Here is a 23,720-nt window from a genome sequence, read left to right as displayed (position 1 = left end):
AGGTTTATTTCCCTCTGTCTACTGACTCAGCAGTCCCTGTCCTTCTCCCAGCCTTAGGTTACTAAAGAATGAAGTTCTGACCCTGGTATCTGATTAATTTCTTCCTTTCTGTGCTGTGTGGATTAGCTCCCCCAGGTGTAGAATTTGTTAAAAACAATCCCAGTTTCCCTTGAGAGAAAGAGGAATTGACTAGAGAGAATATACTACAGCAGAAGATGCAATATGTAGTCCAAGAAGCATTCTGTGAGTCAGGCCTGCCTCAGGGGCTATGGGGTGCACCAGGGCAGCCTCTGTCTCGGGGAGCAGGCCATGGAGAGCACGGGGACACCTGTCCTCAGCAGCCATCTCAGTTGCTGGGTGAGCCTTAGATGGAAGGTTTCAGGGAAGTGCGGGGCTTTAAAAAATTTTATTTTGAAATAATTTCAAACTTACAGAAGAGTTACAAAAATAATATAAACCCCATACAGAGAACTGCAATGTATCTCTCCACCCCCTGTTCCGGGTGCCACCTTACTTTAATATCTGTCTCTGTGAGCTTATGTATTCACTAATATTTTCTTTGTAGTAACCATAGGGCTTAAATTTAATATCCTAAATCTATTACAATCTCATTTGCTTTGATACCATCTTAACTCCAATAGCATATATTAACTATATTCTTAAACCAGTCTTTCAAGATTGGGTGCTCTCCTTCAGGACGTATCCACTTATGCATACAATTAGTGGACAACAGCTCCAGGCCAGGCTATAGGGGCCTCCCTGGTCCTTTCTGCTCTTGTCACATCTTGGGCATGCCCAAGTGACCCTAGAAATTCCCCCATTTACAGGGATACAAATATCCCCTCTCCCCTAGGAAGCAGTTTCCTCATGGTCCTGGGCACTGCACTCTATGTCCTACAGCCCTCAATCCCTTGCCCCACGCAGCACAACTTGACCACCCTCCCACAGCCTTCTGTAGGAGAGCTCATGAGCTGCCTTCTACACATAGGACAAGTTCTGGGACGGTGAGTACCTCAGGCCACCACCAGGCTGGTTTGCCAGGCATACATGTTCCCAGTGTGTGCACAAGGGTCACTCAGCTCCCACCGGAACTGGGACCAAGGAGCACTGGGAGTCTAGGCCTGGTCTGTGCCAAGCCAGTGAGTGGTGGGGCGGGGCCAGCCAGGGCACCACCAGATCCTACCACTTTTTAGATGCTGCCTTCTTGATTCAATGTATGCCCTGTTCCTGCGGTTCTTTTTCTGTTTTCTGGAGCTTTGAGAAAGATTTTTCTGTCAGTTATTGTTGGTTGTTCAAAGCTTCTGAGGATGTATGGAGCCCTGCAGCATCTCACGCTGTCATCTTGATCCAGGTGTGCGATTTTGAAGCCCTTTTAGTTAGATCTCTGCTGCCACAGCCTTGATTTACATCACACATGGGGAAGATTAGCAGAAGTGTAAAAGGCATCTAAAAATTGGTAGGCTTATTTCACCCCCTGACATTGTAGGACAGGGTTGTAATAAGCCTTACTGGAAGGAGGGTAGGAGGGGTGTGTGTCACTCAACAGGCAGTTTATTATAGTGAGTAAATCCTAAGTAGCGGCTTCTGTGTGGGAGCGCATAGAAGGAAAGCCTAGCCCATCCTTAGTAAATAAACAGATGTCAAGATTTGTACATGTAATAAAGCCTAGAAACACTAAAAATTTTCTGTTTAAACATTTTCTTACTGCTCCCTAATAATTTTTTAAATCTTCAGTATTTCAAAGGAACTTTAGGATTACAGCCTGGAGATTCAGCTCTGTTCATCAACGGACTTCATATTGATTTAGATACACAAGATATATTCAGGTATGGATAATCTTTTCAATTTTCTGAGGTTTTCTAATGCTTGGCTCTTTGTCACACGTTTGCATTTTTATTCTTCCTCCTGGTAGTGTGATGTACAGCATATGGCTCCCCCACCGCAGTGAGTGTGTGTGCAGACACGATTTCTCACTGATGAGGAGGATGATATGTTGCCTTCCTCTCTGAGTCCTGTGTACATTTAAGGGCTGCTTGTTTTTCAGGGGTGCTGTTTCATTGCTATGTTTTTTTCTGTTAACTAGAGAAATGTGCAAAGAGCAGCTTTTTTGGCTTTGGGAAAGAGGCGGTTTATTCAAAGGTGCTGTCTCTGGTGTTCAGAAAGCGTTCTTACATATACATGTCTTTTGAATACCTCTTTTTGTTGTTAAAATGTGGCTCAGTTGGAAGGGAAAGGAGCCTCAAATTGCCAAAAACATTCCAAGAAAGAAAAAGTGGGAGGACTTACACTTCCTGACTTTGAAGCTTACTACAAAACCACACAGCATGGTATTAGCACAAAGATAAACACATTGATCAATGGAATTGAGTTGAGAGTTCGGAAGTAGACCCCCAGATATATGGGCGACAGATTTTTGATAAGGTCCCCAAATCCACAGAACTAAATGGGACAGAACAGCCTCTTCAACAGATGGGGCTGGGAGAGCTGGATAGCCATAACCAAAGGAATGAAAGAGGACCCCTACCTCACACCCTAATAAAATGTGGCTCAGGGTTAGGTAGCTCTAAGTTGTCTTCATGATTTTTTTGGGATTGAGAGAGTGGGCAGTCAGAATTCAGATTTTTTTTTCCCTTGGAATTAAAATGGGCACAATTGACACTGGTTTTCATAATGTTAAAAACGAAGACTGTAGCTAACGCTTCAGAAGCAGCAGCTTCCATGGTAAGATCTCTTTCACATTAATTATTGTAACTTGAGTTTTTATGTCCATTTGTTACACACAGAGCTAGTGATAAGCTACTAAAATGGATGTGGACACTTCAAAGATTGCCGGTATCTGTTTTCATTGCTGTTTATTTTCCAGAATATTGCAAACTGAGTACATGCTCATTGTAAACAATTTTAAATAACACAGAAATAAGGGAACTAAAAAAGTAAAGTCTTAGTCCACCTTCTTATGTCAGCCCAGTCCCCCCACCCCCAGCGTCTCCATCTCCCACCCTCCCCACCTCTAAGTTTGGTGTGAATTCTTCCAGACTTTTTCTGTGTTCACATATGCATGTGCCTGTGTAAATTGATATTGGTATTGAGACTGAGATTTAAACATATATTAATCATATGTAGCAAAAGTGTCTTTTTTTGTTTTTTTTTTTTAAACTTTTTATTTTGAGGTAGATTCACATGGAGTTGTAAGAAATAATACAGAGGGCTTAATGGAGTGTATGTTTGAAAACATGCAGTATAAAATATAGATTTTGAGTTACTTCATCCTCCAATTACATATACATACCTGGAGATAATTTATATACACAGTATATGTGTTGATGAGTATAAATAAATATGAACCAAGAAGAAAATCCTACCTGCTTGGTTCTACGTTCTTTGACAATTTGATATCTGAACTAGTCTGATGATATGGTATTGAGTTTGAATGGATAAATTTTGTTCATGGGGGGATCACAGCATGAACAGTTTTTGAAGGTTTTTTTTTTAACCACCAACGTGTGTGTGTGTGTGTGTAATTTTTTACTTTCGTTTTCCAGTTTATTTGATGTACTGAGGAATGAAGCACGGGTCATGGAGGGTCTGCACAGATTGGGAATTGAAGGCCTCTCTCTGCATAACATTTTGAAGCTGAACATCCAGCCCTCGGAGGCCGACTATGCGGTGGACTTCCGGAGTCCTGCCATCTCAGTAAGTGTCCCCTGTAACAGGGTCAGGGCCCTTTCAGCCAGGGAGCTTTATTCTGGCACTCTCATTTGTCTTTTGTGAGAGGTAAGCTCTTCCCGCCATCTCTGTTGTTAGCATGAAAAAAAACTGTGCAGCTGCTTATGTGGGCCCATGTGTAATAATAAGGAAGGCCGTTAAATGCTTCCAGAAGTTGGGTTGTGTAGCCTTCAGTATACCCTGGGATTCAGCCAAGTAACTCTTGTGAAAAAGTGTTTTTTTTTTTTTTCAATTTGTATTTTTTCATTTGCGTACAGGGTTGTGTGATTTGCTTTCAACATGTGTATTTCACTCCTAAAACTATGAAGCTTTAGTTAATAACCTTTTTTAGTAGGACTTTGATATTTCGATTTTTTGAAGGATTTATGTGGAATACCTGCTCTGTGATCTCTCTGAGCTGTGGGAAATAAGGCGCCGTCTGGAGGTGATGCAGAAATTGCAGAACATGTTAGAAACGGGCCTGTCATTCCCAGGGCACTCCAGGCTCGCTCTCCTGGGTTATGGATTTTGTACTACATTTATCTTAAAGATATTTTATTGCAAGACATAATTTCGAATGTAGGTGATCATTTCTTGATTTCTAACTTGGTGATATAACTTGTTTTGAGGAATACTGTTATGTCGTTTGTTTTTTAGTATAAAGTGTTTTTAATTATAAAGAGTAAAGAGATTAACGTAGTTAACAACCATATGCCCCATCACCATACTTACTAAATTTAACAGTTATCATATTGTATAAGATCTCTTGTTTTCTTAGAAGAAAAAAAAATGCTTCAGCTGACACCGTCTTTATATCCCTTTCTAGTTCCATCCCCTCCTCCCTGCAGATAATTCCTCTAGAGAAGTTGGTGTGCATTCTCCCTCTCCTTATTTTATACTTTTATTATGTAATGAAATAAAACAATGTGTAATGCTGCTTGTGTATTTTAAAAATCTGGATAAATGTCTTTTATCTCTGTCCTTCAACTTTCTTTTTTTCCCTTAACATTTTTTTTTTTTCAAGATTTATTCAGGTTGACACCTGCAGATCTAGTTTATCATATTATATTTTATAATACCATATTTTATTTATTTTAAAGAAATCATTAATAAATTCAGAGTTTAAAATTTAAGAGATATGAAAGAGTATATAGTGTGAGTCTTGTCACCTTGCCATCCAGTTTTTCTCTTCGGAGGTGACACGCATTATCAGTTTCTTGTGTATCCTTCCAGAACTACCGGATGCATGTATGAGTGATGAAATATGCACACACATTCCCACCCTGCCCCTTTCATGCAAATGGCACATACTATTTGTTGTCTTCTTTCTGGAAGGACATGAAGTTGTTTCTGATTATTTTTCTGTTATGAGCAGTGCTGGGATGGCTCTCTCTGTGCTTGTTCTTTGTGTATACATGTGAGAATTTATGTTGGGTAGATACCTAGAAATGGAGCACTTAGTGGTAGGGCATGTGTTTCTTCAGCTTTATTAGATTTCAATATTGAAAGTAATTTTTCCAGATGCCAACACTGGGTAAGTTTCCACTGCTCTGCAACTTTGCCCATGCTTGGATATTGACAGATTTTTAAATTTTTTCTCAGTTTACTGTGTTAAATTGTGTTCTGGTTTTAGTTCACATTTCTCAGATTACCAGTGAAGGTGTGCATCCTTGTGTTCATCGCCCATTTGGGTTTCTTCTGTAAATTCGTAGTCATGTTCTTAGTTCATTTCCTGAGGGACTGCATGTTGTTTTCTCATTGATATATTAGCTTCTGTATACATTTTGGATGCTGGTCCTTTCTCGGTCTTGTAGGTTGCACTTCTTCTGTTCTTGGGCTTGTCTTTTAGCCACTCATTTTCCCACTTGCTCTTTGTATCTTAAATTCTCTTGTCACAAAGAATTTGAAAATGGTCCTTTCCCATGTGATGCATTCTAAAGTAATTTGAAGTTATTACTGCAGATTTTACTAGCTGGTGTCTAAAATGTCTGCTCCAAATTGCGTTCTTTTGTTTTTTTTCCCCTAGTGGATCAACAACCTGGAAGTTGATAGCAGATACAATTCGTGGCCTTCTACTCTACAAGAGTTGCTTCGGCCCACTTTTCCTGGTGTCATCAGGCAGATCAGAAAAAACTTACATAACATGGTAAGTTAAGTAAAACTTCTCCTGCTCTCCAGTTGTGCATTCTCCCTTGCCCCCTCTGCTCCCTTATTTTTTCTCATATCTAGAATGCTCCCTTTTACTGGCTGTGCTCCCCCATTCCCCCAATGTGCTCTTTTTTCTGGCTCTGATTTCACAGTGGAAGGGTTTATACTTGTCCGGATCAGTGTTTAGGGCTGCGAACTGTCGCAGCAGCACAGCCTCTGTTGTGCCAATGTCTTTAATACGAAGGTCCAGCCGGTGTTGTTGCCATTCTAAGGCAGTTTGCTTTTTTACTCACAAGGTGATGGTGCTCCTGTTTTTCCTTAGTATCTTAATCCCTTGTATTTATAGCTCAGAGTAGTACTTAGTCATTTTGTGAACTTTTGTTATTTCTTACTTTGCTGCTAGAGGGAGTGCGAGCGAGCGAGCGTGCGTGCGCTTTGTTGGCCTTCTGTGTCCCTCTGATTTCTTTCTCTTCCCTTATGTAGCTACTAAAGAGGTAGGTGGCAGGTTAGTGCCAAGATCGACTTCCTCAAAACATGCAGGGGACACTCTACCCTCTGTATGTTTTTCGTCTTATTCTTGAGATCACTTTTTTCAAAATTTCAATGCTTCCTCTCTTACCAGGGTTCTGAAATTTATTAAATGGGATGTGTGAAATTGCTTAGCACATAATGAGTGCCTAATAAGTGATAGCTGTTATTTTGTGGTCTAAGAATTTGGTTCTGAATGAATTCTTAGTTCAGAGATCCTTTAAGAAATGAATATACCAAAAGGTACTCAACATTTTCTAAGGGGAGAGAGTTGCTAGAACTTGGTGTAGTAGAAGGATAGGAGTCAGCCGTTGGGAAAACTGTTCCCAGACTATTAGCAAAAATGACAGCCTTTCAGGACTATGTTCTTTGCACATAAAGTGAGGGTCACTGCTATTTGTGTAGCTTCTCTTTCATGTCATGCGAGAGTAGCCGATTCGAAGAGCAACAGCTTTTTATTTCACCCCGTGACATTTGAATAAACGTCATTTCATGTGTTCTTTTCCATTCCACTCCCCACCCCCGCAGGTTTTCATAGTTGATCCCGCTCATGAGACCACAGCAGAGCTGATTAACACAGCTGAAATGTTCCTCAGTAATCATATACCACTAAGGTAACACTGGTATTGATTTGATGATCTATCTGATTTAGCTGAGGTTCTGTTTGTCATTCTTAAATGCAAGTCTGGTAGCTTCTGAATTGTGGGATAATTAATAGTGGGGATTGTTAATGGCAGTTTTATCTTTTGCTCAGTATGAAGTGTCGGGTTAGAATGTTTGATTTTCAATGAATAGAAACTTACCACCATTGAATTATTAATAAATAGCCAATGTAAAAATAGTTCGTGGTCTCAGCTTGTTTCCCAGGGGAAGGGAATTTTCCTGAGTGTCCACGTCACAAAACCTCTTCCACTTTCAGTAGAAATTCAGAGTTTTGCCAGAGCTTCTGTCAAGAACTAAATGTATAGGCATCCTTTTGTGTAGATATAAATAAATGCACTTATTTCACTCACATTACCAAATCGACCAAGAGGGGACTTGAGTAGCTGGGTTTCCACTGTTCCTTAACAATTTTTTAAAGGTTTTACATTTAAGTGTTAATATATTTTTGCTTACATTCTGAATAATATCTGGTAATTTTACATATTGGTGAGATTTGAATTTTTAGAAAACATGAAAATAAAGAAGAAAAGAACTTTTTAGCCAACAAATACGATTGTGTGTTCCATGCCCAGCTCTGAGCTAAGTGTTGTGGACGATATATAAGTCACATTCCTGCCTTCTTGGAAACAGTACTCTGCATACTTGCAAATACTCTAAGAAGATGTTTGATCATGTGCTGGGCTAAAAGCTGCTCTTCTGTAAGTGCTTGGGATTTCAGGGAAACGGTCACAGACTGAAATAGTAGAGAAGGACCAAGTTTCCTAGAAAAGTTGGATTTGAGAAAAAAATTGTTTTGAATACTGGAACAACAAAGATTTTGAGTCTAACAAATTTTTCCTACAAAACATGAATACCACCTGGTTGGGAGTAAACTATGGGATTATAACCAGAACTATCTCTTAAAGAAAAGGGAAGTATCAGAACAAGTTGGCTCATGGTACATGGTGGACACTAATGAGATATTTATTGTAGTGTACTCAGGGACAAGAAGAGGGAATGTGAACAGTTGGTGGAGAGGCCTGAGGCAGGTTGGCTGTTACTTTACTCTGAATTGTATTTCAGGGTAAAGAATTTCCCCTGTATATATAACGATATGGATTGCATGTTTTTTGTTGCGGTTTTTATGAAAGCTTATAATGCAGACTTTATCCTTGTCTATTTGATATACATCATATAGTGATTCTGCAGAAGTAGTGGAGAAGAAAAATGCATTTCAATTTGAATTCAACTTCATGATGGTTATTTCCTCATGTGCTACTGTATAATCTGGGCTGTCTCTCATTTGAAATTATAGTTCAGATTGAAATATTTTTAGTAAAATTTGGAACTAGCTCTACTGTGGAGTTGTATCTATAGGGTTATTTCAAAGTGAGAAGTAAAATCTGTTTAATGAAAATTACTCCTGATCCACTGCTAGATATATACTCAAGACAATTGAAAACATATGTCTCCACCAACACTTGTACACAAATGTTCACAGTAGCATTTTTCATAATAGCCGAAAGTGGAAAGAACCCAAATTTCCATCAGCTGATGAATGGATAAACAAAATGTGGTATATTCATACAATGGAATATGATTTAGCCATTATAAGTAATGAAGTTCTGATGCTACAACGTAGATGAACCTTGAAAACAGTGTGCTAAGTGAAAGAAGCCAGATACAAAAGGACACCTACTGTGTGATGCCATTTACATGAGATGACCAGATAAGGCAAATTCGTAGAGACAGAAAGTAGATTAGTGGTTGCCCAGGGCTGGGGGGGAAGAGGCAATAGGGATTGACTGTGAACAGGTACAGGGTTTCTTTTTGGTGGGGATGAAAATGTCCTGTGAATCAGATAGTGATTGGTGATTGTTGCATAATGTTTTGAATATACTAAAAGCCTCTGAATTGTACACTTTAAAAGGATGAATTTTATGATATGTGAATTATATCTCAGTTTTTTAAACATTACAAACAAAAATCAAAACAAATTTAAAAAAATATCCCCACCTGCTCCCCACCCCCCAGTTACTTCTGAAAATCTCTTGAATCATCCATAAAGTACATATGGCTTAATTTATGTATCATGACCTCCAGATTGATGTTTCTCCATTGGAGTATCAGATAAAGTACTAGAGTTGTGTTCAGAAGCCACACCGAGCAGAAACTCAGAACAGGTACACAAGCACAAGTTGAACTTGAGCTGCTTTGAGTTTGATGGCCACGTTCATGTGCTGAGATGTTCTCAGGAACAGGGCAGCCGAGAGAAGAGCAGCCTCAGATCACTCGTCCCCTACTCTGTTCAGACTGGGTCTCCTTTTCCCTTTCTGTCCTTTCACCCCCTCTTCTTCTTTGTAATCCTGAACACATACAGTTAAGAGCAAATAAGTATGATGTGACTCTGCTGAATTACCTTCACATTTTCAGAAGTTGTTTAGAAAAGTTGGAGATGTCTCAGTTAGAAAGAAATGCAGCATCTGGTGTAATAAATCTAAATAGCAGTATCTTTCATTGTTGGAGAAATCAGGATTGATGCTGCTACTTACGGAAAGCATTTCCTAATAGGACCCAAAATAAGGCAACTCTTCAGCATCATGAGAATATCCTTTTTTTTTTTTTTCCACTAGTGCACATTTATTATTCTCCAGCATAGACTATACATTAGGTCATAAAACAAGTCTCAATAAATTAAAAAAATACTGGAATCATACAATGTATCTTCTCTGACCACAGTGGAAAGAAGGTGGAAATCTATAACAGAGGGATAACTGGAAAATTCATGAATATGTGGAAATTAAGCAATGCATTCTCTTTTTTTTAATATTCATTTTATTGAGATATATTCACATACCACACAGTCATACAAAACAAATCGTACATTCGATCGTTCACAGTACCATTACATAGTTGTACGTTCATCACCAAAATCAATCCCTGACACCTTCATTACCACACACACAAAAATAACAAGAATAATAATTAAAGTGAAAAAGAGCAATTAAAGTAAAAAAGAACACTGGGTGCCTTTGTCTGTCTGTTTGTTTGTTTGTTTCCTTCCCCTATTTTTCTACTCATCCATCCATAAACTAGACAAAGGGGAGTGTGGTCTTTATGGCTTTCCCAATCCCATTGTCACCCCTCATAAGCTACATTTTTATGCAATTGTCTTCAAGATTCATGGGTTCTGGGTTGTAGTTTGATAGTTTCAGGTATCCACCACCAGCTACCCCAATTCATTAGAACCTAAAAAGGGTTGTCTAAAGTGTGCGTAAGAGTGCCCACCCGAGTGACCTCTCGGCTCCTTTTGGAATCTCTCTGCCACTGAAGTTTATTTCATTTCCATTCACATCCCCCTTTTGGTCAAGAAGATGTTCTCCATCCCACGATGCCAGGTCTACATTCCTCCCCGGGAGTCATAGAGAATATCCTTTTTAAGTATCAGGTTATTTTTTTTAAAATGCCAGTGTTGCCCTTGCAAATTCCACAGTGAATTAGTTTATGTCGTGAGCAGCTTCCTTTGCACACATGTGCCATTGGCTCTCATTTAGCCATGGCCAGATGAGGACTTCAAATTCCTATCTTTTTCTTCTCTGGGAACAGTGCAATAACAGTATAGTGGCTTGCCCACACCCAGAGTTGGGCTTGTCATTCAGTCCTGAGGCTAACAGCTGTGATCTTAAGAAAGCCATTCACTTCTCAGACCTCATTTCTTTGTTTCCCAACTTCACAGTGCTCTGAAGTCATGAAAGAGCTCCAGAAGTTAGAAAGCCTAATGCAAGGCTCTGGTATTGCTATTTAGAAAATCCTAATTACTAAATTTCTTTTACATCACATACCTGACAATTTTTGTTTTTAGGCCAGATATGATTTTTGCCATATTCATTACACGTAAGGTCTTTGTTTCATCCACAGAATATTTGCTTAATCTTTTACTCAAAACTATTTCCCTTGTCTCTTTTAATGTTTTGAAATACATCATAGACACGGAAGAGTATATGAAACGAATGCTTTATTTTAAAAGCATTTAAAAATGTTAAAAAATAATTATAAAGAAAACACTCATGTAACTACTGTCCATGTTAAGAAAGAGAACATTTTCATAACCTGAGAATCCCCAAATGTGACCTTTCCTGATCTCATATTCCTGCTTTCCCTCTATACAAGGTAACCACTATCCTGATTTTTGTGGCAATTATTCTTCATTTTCTTTTTTTTAAAAATCATTTTCCTACCTGTGTATACTTCTGTGGTTTAGTTTGCCTGGCTTTGACCTTTAAATGAACGGAATTGAACTGCATTTATTTCTTGGTGACTTCTTTCACTCAGTTGTACATTTGTGAGACTCTTCTGTGTTTGTGCATAGTTCTTCCTTTTCACTGCTGCAAAGTGTATTGTGTTACATGAATCTAGCACAGTTTTCCATTCAGCTGTTGAACACTTTATTTTCCCAGTTCTTGGTTTCCAACAGCAGTGCTGCTCCAAATATCCATGTCCATCTTTCCAGGCATATGTGCTAGCTTAGGTGTGTACCTGGGAGGGAACTTGCCGGGTCCTGTGGAATGCACAGGATGATGCATGGTTGTTTCCCAAAGTGGTTGTACTGGTCTGGACCCCACCAGCAGGGTGTGCTCCACACTTCCCATCAGGACTCAGTGTTGTTAGGTTCAGTATAAGCCATCTGTGTTATTTCACATCTTCTAGGGTCCATATTAAAAGAGTTAAGGGAAACAGGAGAAATCGGTTTTTCTAATATATTTTATTTAAGTTAATATCCCAAGGAGTACGGTTTTCACTTTAATCAATATCAGAATTATTCATCAGTTATTTTATCCTTCAAAATCCGTCATGTGTTTTAAACTTGGAACTCACGTCAGTTTGGACTAGCTATATTTCAATGCACGATAGCCACAGGTCCCAGTGCCCCTCATACTGGCTAGTCTGTAGATGTGCAATGGCATCTCACCGTAATTTATTCCTATATTTAAAATTTTAAATTTAATAGAATTTGACCTTGGTTAGAGCTATTTGCTGAAGAACAATAGTAAATCTTTTTCTGCATCCCGTTTACCTAAGAGTTTCCTATTGTTATCTGTCAGTCCATCATCCATCCATCATCTGTCTTCTCCCCTTTTCTGTATATTTTTTTATCTTCTGTAAATTCTCATTTCTTCTAGAGCTTTATGTCTTAATTGTTGTTTACAAACAGAACAAAACGTCCACTTAAAACTATAGCAACACGCTTCATATCAGTAAAAGAATCTTTTTGTGATGTGGAAACAGCAAATACAAAAGTCGAAGCCATCTTCGAGAGTCTGCTTTTTAGTTTTCTGTGTGGTTTATACCCATTGCCCGTTGTGTTAGGAGGATGTGAACTTTGCTTTCCACTAACGGTGGTTTTCCCTTATCAGCTATAATATTCGGGTGGGGTGCTGGATGTCATTCATTCTAATAGGTTGCATTCTTTGGAATAAGTTTCTTTTTCTTCTTTTTTTCCTCCTCCCTCCCAGAATTGGTTTAATCTTTGTGGTTAATGATGCTGAAGATGTTGATGGGATGCAAGATGCTGGAGTGGCTGTTCTTAGAGCATATAATTATGTCGCCCAAGAAATGGATGATTATCATGCGTTCCAGACTCTGATAAATGTATGTTTTTGTTTAAAATGACAAGTAATTTTTTAGTCTAATTTACTCTAAAAAACAATATGTGATAAGAGGAAAAGTAAGTAAATTCTTTTACACCAAGTTTATGTTTTCTGTTTCTGGGGTCAGCTTTCTTTTGTTGTTAACAGTAGATCACTGTGATTTCAGCTAAGCCAAGATTCCTTAGTAGTCCTGCTAATGTATCTTAGTTTTTTGCTGCTTGATAATTTGAAAGCACTAGTTGATGCTTTTTGATAAATATGATGAGGTTCTTTTTCTACTTGTTTAAAAGAAGTGGTTTTTGTTTTTGTTTTTGACTTGAGCCCCATCATCTGCTTTTCTGATTAGGATTTAGTTTAATATTCAGTAGTAATGTTCTTACTAAGAAACTCTCTGGTTTCTCCATTTTAACTGGAAACTCTGAAAAACCTGTAGTGTTTGTGTATTTAAGATGTTTACTTAATCAAGTTCAAATAAGAACTTTCCTTATTTTCTTATTTCTTTTTACACTTGGAATACAAAAAACTTCCTAAGTTACTTCTTTTGTTATGGATCAGTAGTACCTATTTTAAAAACTGTCTTTAAAGCAATTTATTTTCACTCCTTATATATATATATTTTTTCCTTATATATTTTTTAATTTAAACTTTTTCAAACATAGAGGACAGTTGCAAAAATAATGCAAACCCCATACAGAGAACTCCAACATACCCCCACCCCCACATACCCAGATCCATCAATTTTAATATTTTGCCACCTTTGCTGTATCATTCTGTCTATCCATCTGCCTGTCAACCCATCATCCATGTATCTATCTATCTATCTATCTGTCTGAACGTTTGAGACAGGTTGCATGCATCATAGTCCTTAAACATATGATACTTCATATACATTTCCTAAGAACAAGGATATTCACTTAGGTGATCACCTTAAGTACAGTTATCACTTCAAGTTTAAGAAAGTTAGCATTGATGTAAAGCTTACATTCTGTATTCCAATTTTTTTCTTATAACCCAATAATGTTCTTTTGAGCTATTTTTCCTCCATTCGTAGAACCCATCCAGTATCTGGTATTGCATTTAATTGCCATTATTTCTTTAGTTTCTAATTTTTAAATTGTGGAAACATATATACCAGTTCTATCTTCCCATCCCAGCCCTTCCCAAGCACACCATTCAGTTCATCACTTGCACTTTGCCCCGATCATGATCTTGCTCTGCTCTTTGTTGTGTTCATTGTTTACACTTTCAGTCCGGCAATTTTTATTTGTTAAACTGCTCCCTTATTTATTCATGTAACGGCAGCCCACATGTCCCTGGCCTGGTATTAGCTGCAGAGGAATCAAAGAGTAGTAGTAGTAGTCTGTCTTGCCCTTCTCCCTGCCCTAATTCTACTTGTTAAATGTGGCCACTGTTGAAGTGTTGTCTTTTTTTTTCCTTCTAGATGCTTGTGCATATACAGATAGGAAGTTTTGTTGTTTATTATTTTTTGGTCTGTTTTTTAAAAGTAGATTATGCCATATGTATTTTGCAACTTTTTTTCCCTCCAGTCATCATGGACGTGAATTATTATTTCAGGGATTACTTATACATATTCACCTTTTCCTTAAATTAATGCAATTTTGCCTTTTGGATTTAATGTGCCCATGGGCAGTTTGGGTCCTTTTAAGAAGATTTAGTTTAACCTGAGAGACCTCTTAAGGAGGACTATGGAAATGGGAGAATTGCTTACTTCCTTGACCTTTTAAGAAAAATAGCTGTTTTCCTCGACTCTCAGAAATCTTTTGTAATAAACAGCTTGAAATTTGGATTTAAAAGTGTAGTTGCTTTTCTTTTGTCAGATCTATAACAAGGTGAGGACTGGAGACACGGTGAAAGTTGAACATGTGGTCAGTGTCCTGGAGAATAAGTATTCCTACGTTGAAGTGAACAGCATTTTGGGGATTGATTCAGCTTATGACCAGAATCGGAAGGTAAATGATGTTGGCACTTCTCTGATTGCAGCATTTTCTTTCCTTACCTCCCTTCTTTCCTGATTGTTGCTGTTGTTGTTGATAATGGTGGTGGTGGCTAAAGTGTTTTAGGTACTTGCATTAAACAATTGAGAAACCAGATCACTTCTTGGGGTTTGAAGGGGTATTTATAGTTCAGTTTTGTGAAGATATCATTGCTTTTTAGCTGGTGTATTAACTGTTAAATTGAAAGACAGTTTATTTTTTATGAGGCAATGATTTATCAAGTATGTTCTTGATAAAATCTGTTGGAAGTATAGCTTAATATGTATCATTTTGGTTTTTTAGTTTAAGAACGGAAATGTATTAAGAAATGTAATGAACAGAATGGCAAAGTATGGTATTAATGGTACAGAGAAATATTTTAGAATTTTTAATTTAAAAGTAACTTTTTTGTTAAAATTTTAAAAATTTAAATATAGTAAAGGACTTTTCTCTGCAGTCAGAAACAGTAGGCCATTTTATTGAAAATGCATGCTAAGATTCTGAAACACTTTAACTTAAACATATAAATGTGTATTTATTTACCAACTTTTTTTTTTTTAATGAAAGACAAGGCCTTTGGTTCCTCTTTGCTGTCTTTCCTTTATAAACTACACTCATAATGAGTTGTTTATGATTTCTCTTTCATCTGAATACAGAATCCTAGATTTTTAAAATTTCCCTCCCAAGCCGTTTATCGTTGTCTTACCCACACTAATTGAGCATCAGTTGATTTTAGCCTCTCACCTTTTTTGATTTTTCCAGTCATTCAGCTTTGTTTTCTTGGGAAGAACAACTTTTTCTTTTTGCTTTCATATTTTACTGGTATACATAATACTAAATTAGGTAATTTCACTACCCAAAGCAGTTGATTTGGGAACAGGTACAGCTGATCCTTGGTAAGCATGTGCTCAACTGAGGGGGGCAGAATTGATGAGCATTCCAGAGGGCAGCTCCCAGCCTCAGTGTCCAGGCTTTCACACAAGTATTGGGTAATCTGGTGATTTGGTCAAATGCAGGTTAAGGAGATCTGCTTCTGTAAGTCAATCTGAGTTTTAGAGGAACTAAATAGAAAGCACAAGAACAATTAGAGAAATTTCTGAAGTACTTTGGCGTAAGGAATAAAGTAATGGAAACAATATTAAAATTTTAAACACACGGAATTGTACTGGGTGACTGCTCTGTGTTAGCTCCGACGATAGAAAATTCGACAAGCTGTGGCGACTATTCTCTCGGAGTTGGAGGAGACAAACGAGGGGAGTCAGGTTTCAGCGAAGGGTGGAGGGTATGACTGTTAGCAGTCTGGAGACATGGAGTAGTGAGGGGCAGCTTTGCCAGCTTGGGGACAAGACAATTGTTGAAAGCTTCCTAGAGGAGGTGACACCTGACTACTCTGGGAATTAACCCTTTTAGAGAGACAGGTGTGAAATACTTAAAAAAAAAAAAAATCCAAAGGATTATTGTACGTGTAGACCATAATGAGTACAAAACTAATTAAAATACTGGCTCTGTATTACCACTTTTGAAATAGTAAGTTTATACCAGGAGCTAGTAGATCTGGTTTGAAATCTTTATTCTGCTGAAGATTCAAATGGGAGGCGAATAATATGACTTCTCCTTGGTTTCCCAGCCTGTGCCATTTTCCTCATCTGCAGTGACGAGAGGCTCTTCCCTATCTAAACAAATCGTATCTGTATAGCTGTTTAATTTCCTGGCTATTTGAATAGAAGTACTCTCAAGGCAAGGGTGTTGAGATAAAGTCCCTAAGAATGTAATAATTAATAAGATTTTTTAAACCTCAAATGCTATGCCCCCACACAAAAAAAAGCCTAAGAGAAGGGATTCTTTTGAAGTGGTTTATTAGGAAGACTGACTGCTTTTAGCACATGTTGTTGTACTTACAAATGTCTCTGCCTTTTGTAACAAATCTGAAGTTACAGTATCTTTATGTCTGAAAGTAGTGATTATTTCTAAAACTGGGCAATGCAATTAAAGTAGAACTTTTAAGGTGAAGAGAACTTAGTCTGTTAGGTGTATATTTTTAATCTTTCAAAGCCATAGTAAGAGTTCTGTCTTGTACATGGAAACATTTGCATTTGGCGTATTAACTTTGAATTCTTGTTAATTACAATTGTTATTGTTAAGGTGGCGCATTCATAAGACTTTCCCTGTAATTAATGTTTGTTAATTATTTATTATTTAGCATTTTTAGTGATGAGTTGATAGAAAATCTTCACATGTGATTTTTAACTTTAGCCTTTTGCTAATTAGGCTGCATTCTGTTATTTGGTCTTTTCAGACTTTTTTTCCAAGCAGCAAAAAAAGACTGTGTATGGTCAGTCATCTTCCTCCCACTCCTGCCTTTCACCTATTTCCCTTGGCACAGAAATCCACTTTTATGTATTTGTTAATGTTGCTTAGTGTTATATAGATTTTGTTGTTTTTGTTTTGTTTTGTTTTTTAATTGGTTGTAGAAGGATGGTTTTCAGAGCTTGTGTTATATTAAAATTGAGTTTCTATAAAGTAGCTGAGATTCCAAAGAACAGAACTAGCATGGTATTTGGAGAGTAGAAATTAAAGATTATTAAACAATAACAGATAAAAATGATGGATATTACCTATAAGGCCTTTTGGCTGTGCTATATTATGGTCCACCAGGTAAATCTCACCTTCGTTTATTACTATGGGTAGATCTGATTAGAAATTAAGCAGTCTTTTACTGATGGCCGGTCTTAGTTACCCAATTGAAGTACTCTTCTATGTGTCCTATATAAAAAAGTGTATAGATAATTATATCCTGCTATTTTCAGAAAATATCAGTTACAATGTGGTTAACAAGAATTTTTTAAATTTTTATAATAAAAAAATATCTCCCTTTACATCTTGGATAATAACTTATTTTACACTCTGCAAGTTAGTCTTGAGTCTGTGTTTGAAAGCTGGGGGGCAACTGCCTGTGTTGACAATCCAGGAATATCATCCATCTCAGATACATTTGCTAAAATTTGTTGCCCTGGCATTTCACTGTCTAGGAATGTTTTTTGTACTGGAGAAGGAAAATGATGTGGTTTAGTGTATTATGAGCAAAGTTTGAAGGCATTGCTTTCCCATAAACCTTGCTTTGTTTTCTAAAGGTGTTATTTCTTTCATAATAAAATGAAGGTCCTTATCAATTTAAAATTGGGTGTAATTGTTGTATTTCAGGCTGTCTGTCCAGAAGTACTAATAATTTATTGTAGTCTATATCTGTGCTGCCCCTTAGGGTCGCCCCTTGCCATATGCGACTATTTAAATTGATTGAAATTAACTAAAATTAAAAATTCATTTCCTTAGTCATACGATCCAGTTTTCAGGTGCTCAGCAGCCACATGTGGTTACGGGCTACTGTGTTGAACCACAAGAGAGAATATTTCTGTCATTACAGAAAGCTTATTGGGCAGTGCTGGCTATTATGTATGTAATTTAGTTTTGGTAGCCGGGGATGCTTAAACTCAACACATACAATCCCTTACTAATTTGCAAGGTTTGGTGGTATTTTAAAACTCAGTAGTTCAATCTCATATTTACCAAGTAGGAAATTAACTATGATGTTACCTTTGAGTTTTAGAAATTGCTGTAGGTTTTTCTTTTGGCGACCATACTTCTGGTGATTGTTTTTATTTTTACTTTTTTCTTGTTAGAACAGACATGGAATCAAAATATACCTTGTTGCATTTGTCTCATGAATGGCAAAAATATACTGATGTGGTCCCTTATGTTTTAGGAAGCAAGAGCCTACCATCAGCAGACTGGGGTTGGTCCACTGCCTGTGGTTCTGTTCAATGGAATGCCACTTGAAAAGGAGCAGCTGGATCCTGACGAGCTGGAAACCATCACAATGCACAAAATCCTGGAAAGCACAACCTTCTTTCAAAGAGCAGTGTATTTGGTGAGTGGCATTTCAAGGCTGATTTTTAAAGAGAACGGTTTGGTTGACTGAATGTAGTCATCTCTGTAGTCTCCATAGTAGGTAATAAAATTCTTTAAGCATCGCTGTTTTCCTTATGCAACTATTAACTGATTCGCAGACTCATTCCAAGTTTCAAAGTATACAGTTTAGTGGTTGCACAATTGTAACTGCTGTCTAATTTCAGAACATTGTTATCACTCCATAAAGAAAACTTGGTACCTAGAAGTAATCACTCCCCATTTTCCCCACCCACAGGCTCTGGCAACCAAAAACAACCGTCTGACTTTCTAGACTTACCTATTCTGGATACATCATATACATGCCACATATAAATGAAATATATGGTCCTTTGTGACTCACTTCTTTTACTTAGCAAGTTGTTTTCAAGCTTCATTCATGTTGTAGCATGTTTCAGTACTTCATTCCTTTTTATTGCCAAATAATAGTCCATGGTATGAATATACCACATTTTATTCCTTCATCAATGGACATTTGAGTTGTTTCTAATTTTTGCTATTATGAATAATTCTATTATGTACCTTCCTGTACAAGTTCTTATTCATATGTTTTTATTTCTCTTTAGGTACATAATTAGGAGTGGAATTGCTGGGTCATATGCTAACTCAGTGTTCAACAACTTTAGGAACTGTCAGACTGAAAGTGACTGTACCATTTTACAATCTTACCAGCAATGATTCAGGGTTCTAATTTTTCACATTCTAATCAACACTTGTTATTGTCAGTCTCTTTGATTAGTCCTAGTGTATGTGAAGTAGAATCTCATTTTGGTCTAGATTTGCGTTTCCCTGATGACAGAAGATGTTGAGCATCTTTTCATATGCTTATTGGCCATTTGTACATCCTCTTTGGAGAAATGTCTGTCAAAACCTTCACCCATTTTGAATTGGATTCTTTGTCTTTTTCTTGCTGAGTTGTAAAAGTTCTTTATGTATTCTGGAGGCTAGCCCCTTATTATAAATATGCTTAGCAAATATTTTCCATTTTGTGGTGTCCTTTAAGGCACAAATATTTTTAATTTTGATGAAAAGTCCAATTTGTTTATTTTTCTTTTGTTGCTTGTACTGTTGGGGTCATATCTAAGAAACCATTACTTAATCCCAGGTTACAAAGATTTACACCTTTGTTTTCTTCTAAGTGTTTTATAGCTTTTTTTTTTTTTTGGCCCCTGTTTTTCTTCTCATCCATCCATACACTGCACAAAGGGGAATGCAATCCACATGGCTTTTCCCAATTACATTGTCACCCCTCATAAGCCACATTGTTATACAATTGTCTTCAAGATTCAAGGGTTCTGGATTGTAATTTGATAGTTTCAGGTATTTACTGCTAGCTATTCCAAGTCATTAGAACCTAAAAAGGGTTATCTATATTGTGCGTTAGAGTGCCCACCAGAGTGACCTCTCGGCTCTTTTTGGAATCTCTCAGCCACTGAAACTTATTTCATTTCACATCCCCCTTTTGGGCAAGAAGATGTTCTCCATCCCACGATGCCAGGTCCAGGTACCTCTCCGGGAGTCATATTCTACGTTGCCAGGGGGATTTGGTGTCAGATCCCACATAGTGGGGAGGGCAGTGATTTCACCTGCCAAGTTGGCTTAGCTAGAGAGAGAGGACCACATCTTAGCAACCAAGAGGCATTCAGGAGGAGACACTTAAGCAGAATTACAAGCAGGCCTAGCCTGTCCTTTGCAGTAACAGTCTTCCCAAGGGCAAGTCCTGTGGTGGAGGACTCAGCCCATCAAACCACCAGTTCCCAATGTCTGTGAGCACATCAGCAACCATTGAGGTGGGGAAGCCCAACACCCCTGCATTCTCCCCCAGCAATGTTCACTTTAGTGGTAGCATATAATATTTCTCTCTTGTGCCTGGCTTATTTAGCGCAGCATTATGTCTTCATGATTCATCCAAGTTGTCATATGTTTCACGACATCGTTCCTTCTTAGTGCTGCATAGTATTCCATCGTGTGTATATACCACATTTTATTTATCCACTCATCAGTTGAAGGACATTTGGGTTGTTTCCATCTCTTGGGAATTGTGAATAATGCTGCTATGAACATTGGTGTGCAGATATCTGTTCGTGTCATTGCTTTCAGATCTTCCGGGTATATACCAAGAAGTGCAATCGCTGGATCAAAGGGTAACTCTATATCTAATTTTCTAAGAAACTGCCAGACTGTCTTCCAGAGTGGCTGAACCATTATACAGTCCCACCAACAGTGAATAAGAGTTCTAATTTCTCCACATCCTCTCCAGCATTTGTAGTTTTCCATTTGTTTAATGGCAGCCATTCTAATTGGTGTGAGATGGTATCTCACTGTGGTCTTAATTTGCATCTCTCTAATAGCTAGTGAAGCTGAACATTTTTTCATGTGTTTCTTGGCCATTTCTATTTCCCCTTCAGAGAACTGTCTTTTCATATCTTTTGCCCATTGTATAATTGGGCTGTCTGTAAGATTGTCATTGAGTTGTACGATTTCTTTGTATATGCAAGATACCAGTCTTTTGTGAGATACATGGTTTCCAAAATTTTTTTCCCATTGAGTTGGCTGCTTCTTCAACTTTTTGACATACTCCTTTGAGGTACAGAAACTTCTAAGCTTGAGGAGTTCCAATTTATCTATTTTTTCCTTTGTTGTTTGTGCTTTGGGTGTAAGGTCTAGGAAGTGACCTCCTAATACAAGGTCTTGAAGATGTCTCTCTACATTATCTTCTAGGAGTTTTATGGTACTGTCTTTTATATTGAGGTCTTTGATCCACTTTGAGTTAATTTTTGTGTAGGGTGTGTGGTAGGGGTCCTCTTTCATTCTTTTGGATATGGATATCCAACTCTCCCAGCCCCATTTGTTGAAAAGACTGTTATGTCCCAGTTCAGTGGCTTTGGAGGTCTTATCAAAGATCATTTGGCCTTAGATCTGGGGGTCTGTCTCCAAATTCTCAATTCAATTCTGTTGATCAATATATCTGTCTTTGTGCTTGTACCATGCTGTTTTGACTACTGTGGCTTTATAATAAGCTTCAAAGTCAGGGAATGTAAGTCCTCCCACTTTGTTTTTCTTTTTTAGAGTGTTTTTAGCAATTCCCTTTCCAAATAAATTTGATAACTAGCTTTTCCAAGTCTGCAAAGTAGGTTGTTGGAATTTTGATGGGGATTGCATTGAATCTATAGATGAGTTTGGGTAGAATTGACATCTTAATGACATTTAGCCTTCCTATCCATGAACATGGAATATTTTTCCATCTTTTAAGGTTCCCTTCTATTTCTTTTAGTAGAGTTATGTAGTTTTCTTTGTATAGGTCTTTTACATCTTTGGTTAAGTTTATTCCTAGGTACTTGATGTTTTTAGTTGCTAATGAAAATGGTATCTTTTCCTTGAGTGTCTCTTCACTTCATTCATTTCTAGCATATAGAAACATTACTGACTTAAGTGCATTAATCTTGTATCCTGCTACTTTGCTAAATTTGTTTATTAGCTCTACTAGCTGTATCATCAGTTTCTCAGGGTTTTTCAGATATAACAGCGTATCATCTGGAAATAATGACAATTTTACTTCTTCCTTTCCAATTTGGATGCCTTTTATTTGTTTGTCTTGCCAGATTGCCCTGGCTAGCACTTCCAACACAATGTTGAATAACAGTGATGACAGCGGGCATCCTTGTCTCTTTCCTGATCTTAGAGGGAAGGCTTTCAGTCTCTCACCATTGAGTAGTATGCTGGCTGTGGGGTTTTCGTATATGCTCTTTATCATATTGAGGAAGTTTCCTTCAATTCCTGCCTTTTGAAGTGTTTTTATCAAAAAGGAATGTTGGACTTTGTCGAATGCTTTTTCAGCATCTATTGAGATGATCGTTTGATTTTTCTCTTTTGATTTGTTAATGTGTTGTAATACATTGATTGATTTTATGTTGAACCATCTGTGCATGCCTGGAATGAACCCTACTTTGTTATGGTAAATGGTTTTTTTATTGTGTCTTTGGATTCAATTTGCAGGTATTTTCTTGAGAATTTTTGCAACTATATTCATTAGAGAGATTGGCCTGTAGTTTTCCTTTTTTGTGGCATCTTTACCTGGTTTTGGTATTAGATTGATGTTAGCTTCATAAAATGTGTTAGGTAGTATTCCGTTTTCTTCAATGTTTTGAAAGAGTTTAAGTAAGATTGGTGTCAGTTCTTTTTGGAAAGTTTGGTAGAATTCCCCTGTGAAGCCATCTGGCCCTGGGCATTTGTTTGTGGAAAGTTTTTTGATGACTGATTGGATCTCTTTGCTTGTGATTGGTTAGTTGAGGTCTTCTGTTTCTTCTCTGGTCCGTCTGAGCTGTTCATATGTTTCCATGAAATTGTCCATTTCCTCTACATTATCCAGTTTGTTGTCATACAGTTGTTCGTAGTATCCTCTTATAATTTTTTTTAATTTCTTCAGGATCCACAGTAATGTCACCTTTCTGATTCATTATTTTGTTTATATGGGTCTTCTCTCTTTTTGATTTTGTCAATCTTGTTGATCTGCTTAAAGAACCAACTCTTGGTGTTATTTATACTATTTTTTTTTTGTTCTCTGTGTCATTTATTTCTGCTTTAATCCTTGTTATTTCTTTTCTTCTACTTGGTTTAGGATTGGTTTGCTGTTCATTTTCTAGCTTCTTCAGTTGCTGCATTAATTCTTTGATTTTAGCTCTTTCTTCCTATTTGATGTATGCATTTAGTGCTATAAACTTCCCCCTCAGTACCACTTTTGCTGCATCCCGTAGGTTTTGATATGTTGTGTTCTCGTTTTCATTTGTTTCTATATATTTAGCAATTTCTCTTGCTGTTTCTTCTTTAACCCACTGATTGTTTAGGAGTGTGTTGTTTAACCTCCAGGTATTTGTGAATTTTCTAAGTCTCTGATGGTTATTGGCTTCTAATTGTATTCCATTGTGGTCAGAGAATGTGCTTTGAATAATTTCAATTTTTTTTAATTTATTGAGGCTTGTTTTATGTCCCAGCATATGGTCTATTCTGGAGAAAGTTCCATGAGCACTAGAGAACAATGTATATCCTGGTGACTTGGGATGTAATGGTCTATATGTGTCTGTTAAATGAAATT

General features: G+C 37.4%; 1 protein-coding gene across 2 annotated transcripts in view; it reads left to right on the top strand.

Moving 5' to 3' along the window:
- Window positions 1–23,720, top strand: part of UGGT1 (UDP-glucose glycoprotein glucosyltransferase 1) — a 119,602-nt gene that overhangs the window by 37,336 nt on the left and 58,546 nt on the right. For both annotated transcript variants that reach the window (XM_037849088.1, XM_037849087.1), the window contains exons 12-18: window positions 1,735–1,826; window positions 3,543–3,693; window positions 5,732–5,851; window positions 6,910–6,995; window positions 12,537–12,672; window positions 14,510–14,641; window positions 18,426–18,590. In XM_037849088.1, the coding sequence (XP_037705016.1) occupies window positions 1,735–1,826; window positions 3,543–3,693; window positions 5,732–5,851; window positions 6,910–6,995; window positions 12,537–12,672; window positions 14,510–14,641; window positions 18,426–18,590 (882 nt within the window). The remainder of the gene's footprint in view (window positions 1–1,734; window positions 1,827–3,542; window positions 3,694–5,731; window positions 5,852–6,909; window positions 6,996–12,536; window positions 12,673–14,509; window positions 14,642–18,425; window positions 18,591–23,720) is intronic.

Source organism: Choloepus didactylus, chromosome 9, assembly GCF_015220235.1.
Source record: "Choloepus didactylus isolate mChoDid1 chromosome 9, mChoDid1.pri, whole genome shotgun sequence".
In the NCBI taxonomy this organism is placed as follows: Eukaryota; Metazoa; Chordata; class Mammalia; order Pilosa; family Megalonychidae; genus Choloepus; species Choloepus didactylus.
Note: the sequence above shows the minus strand (reverse complement) of the source record. Positions and strands in the feature narration are given on the sequence as shown.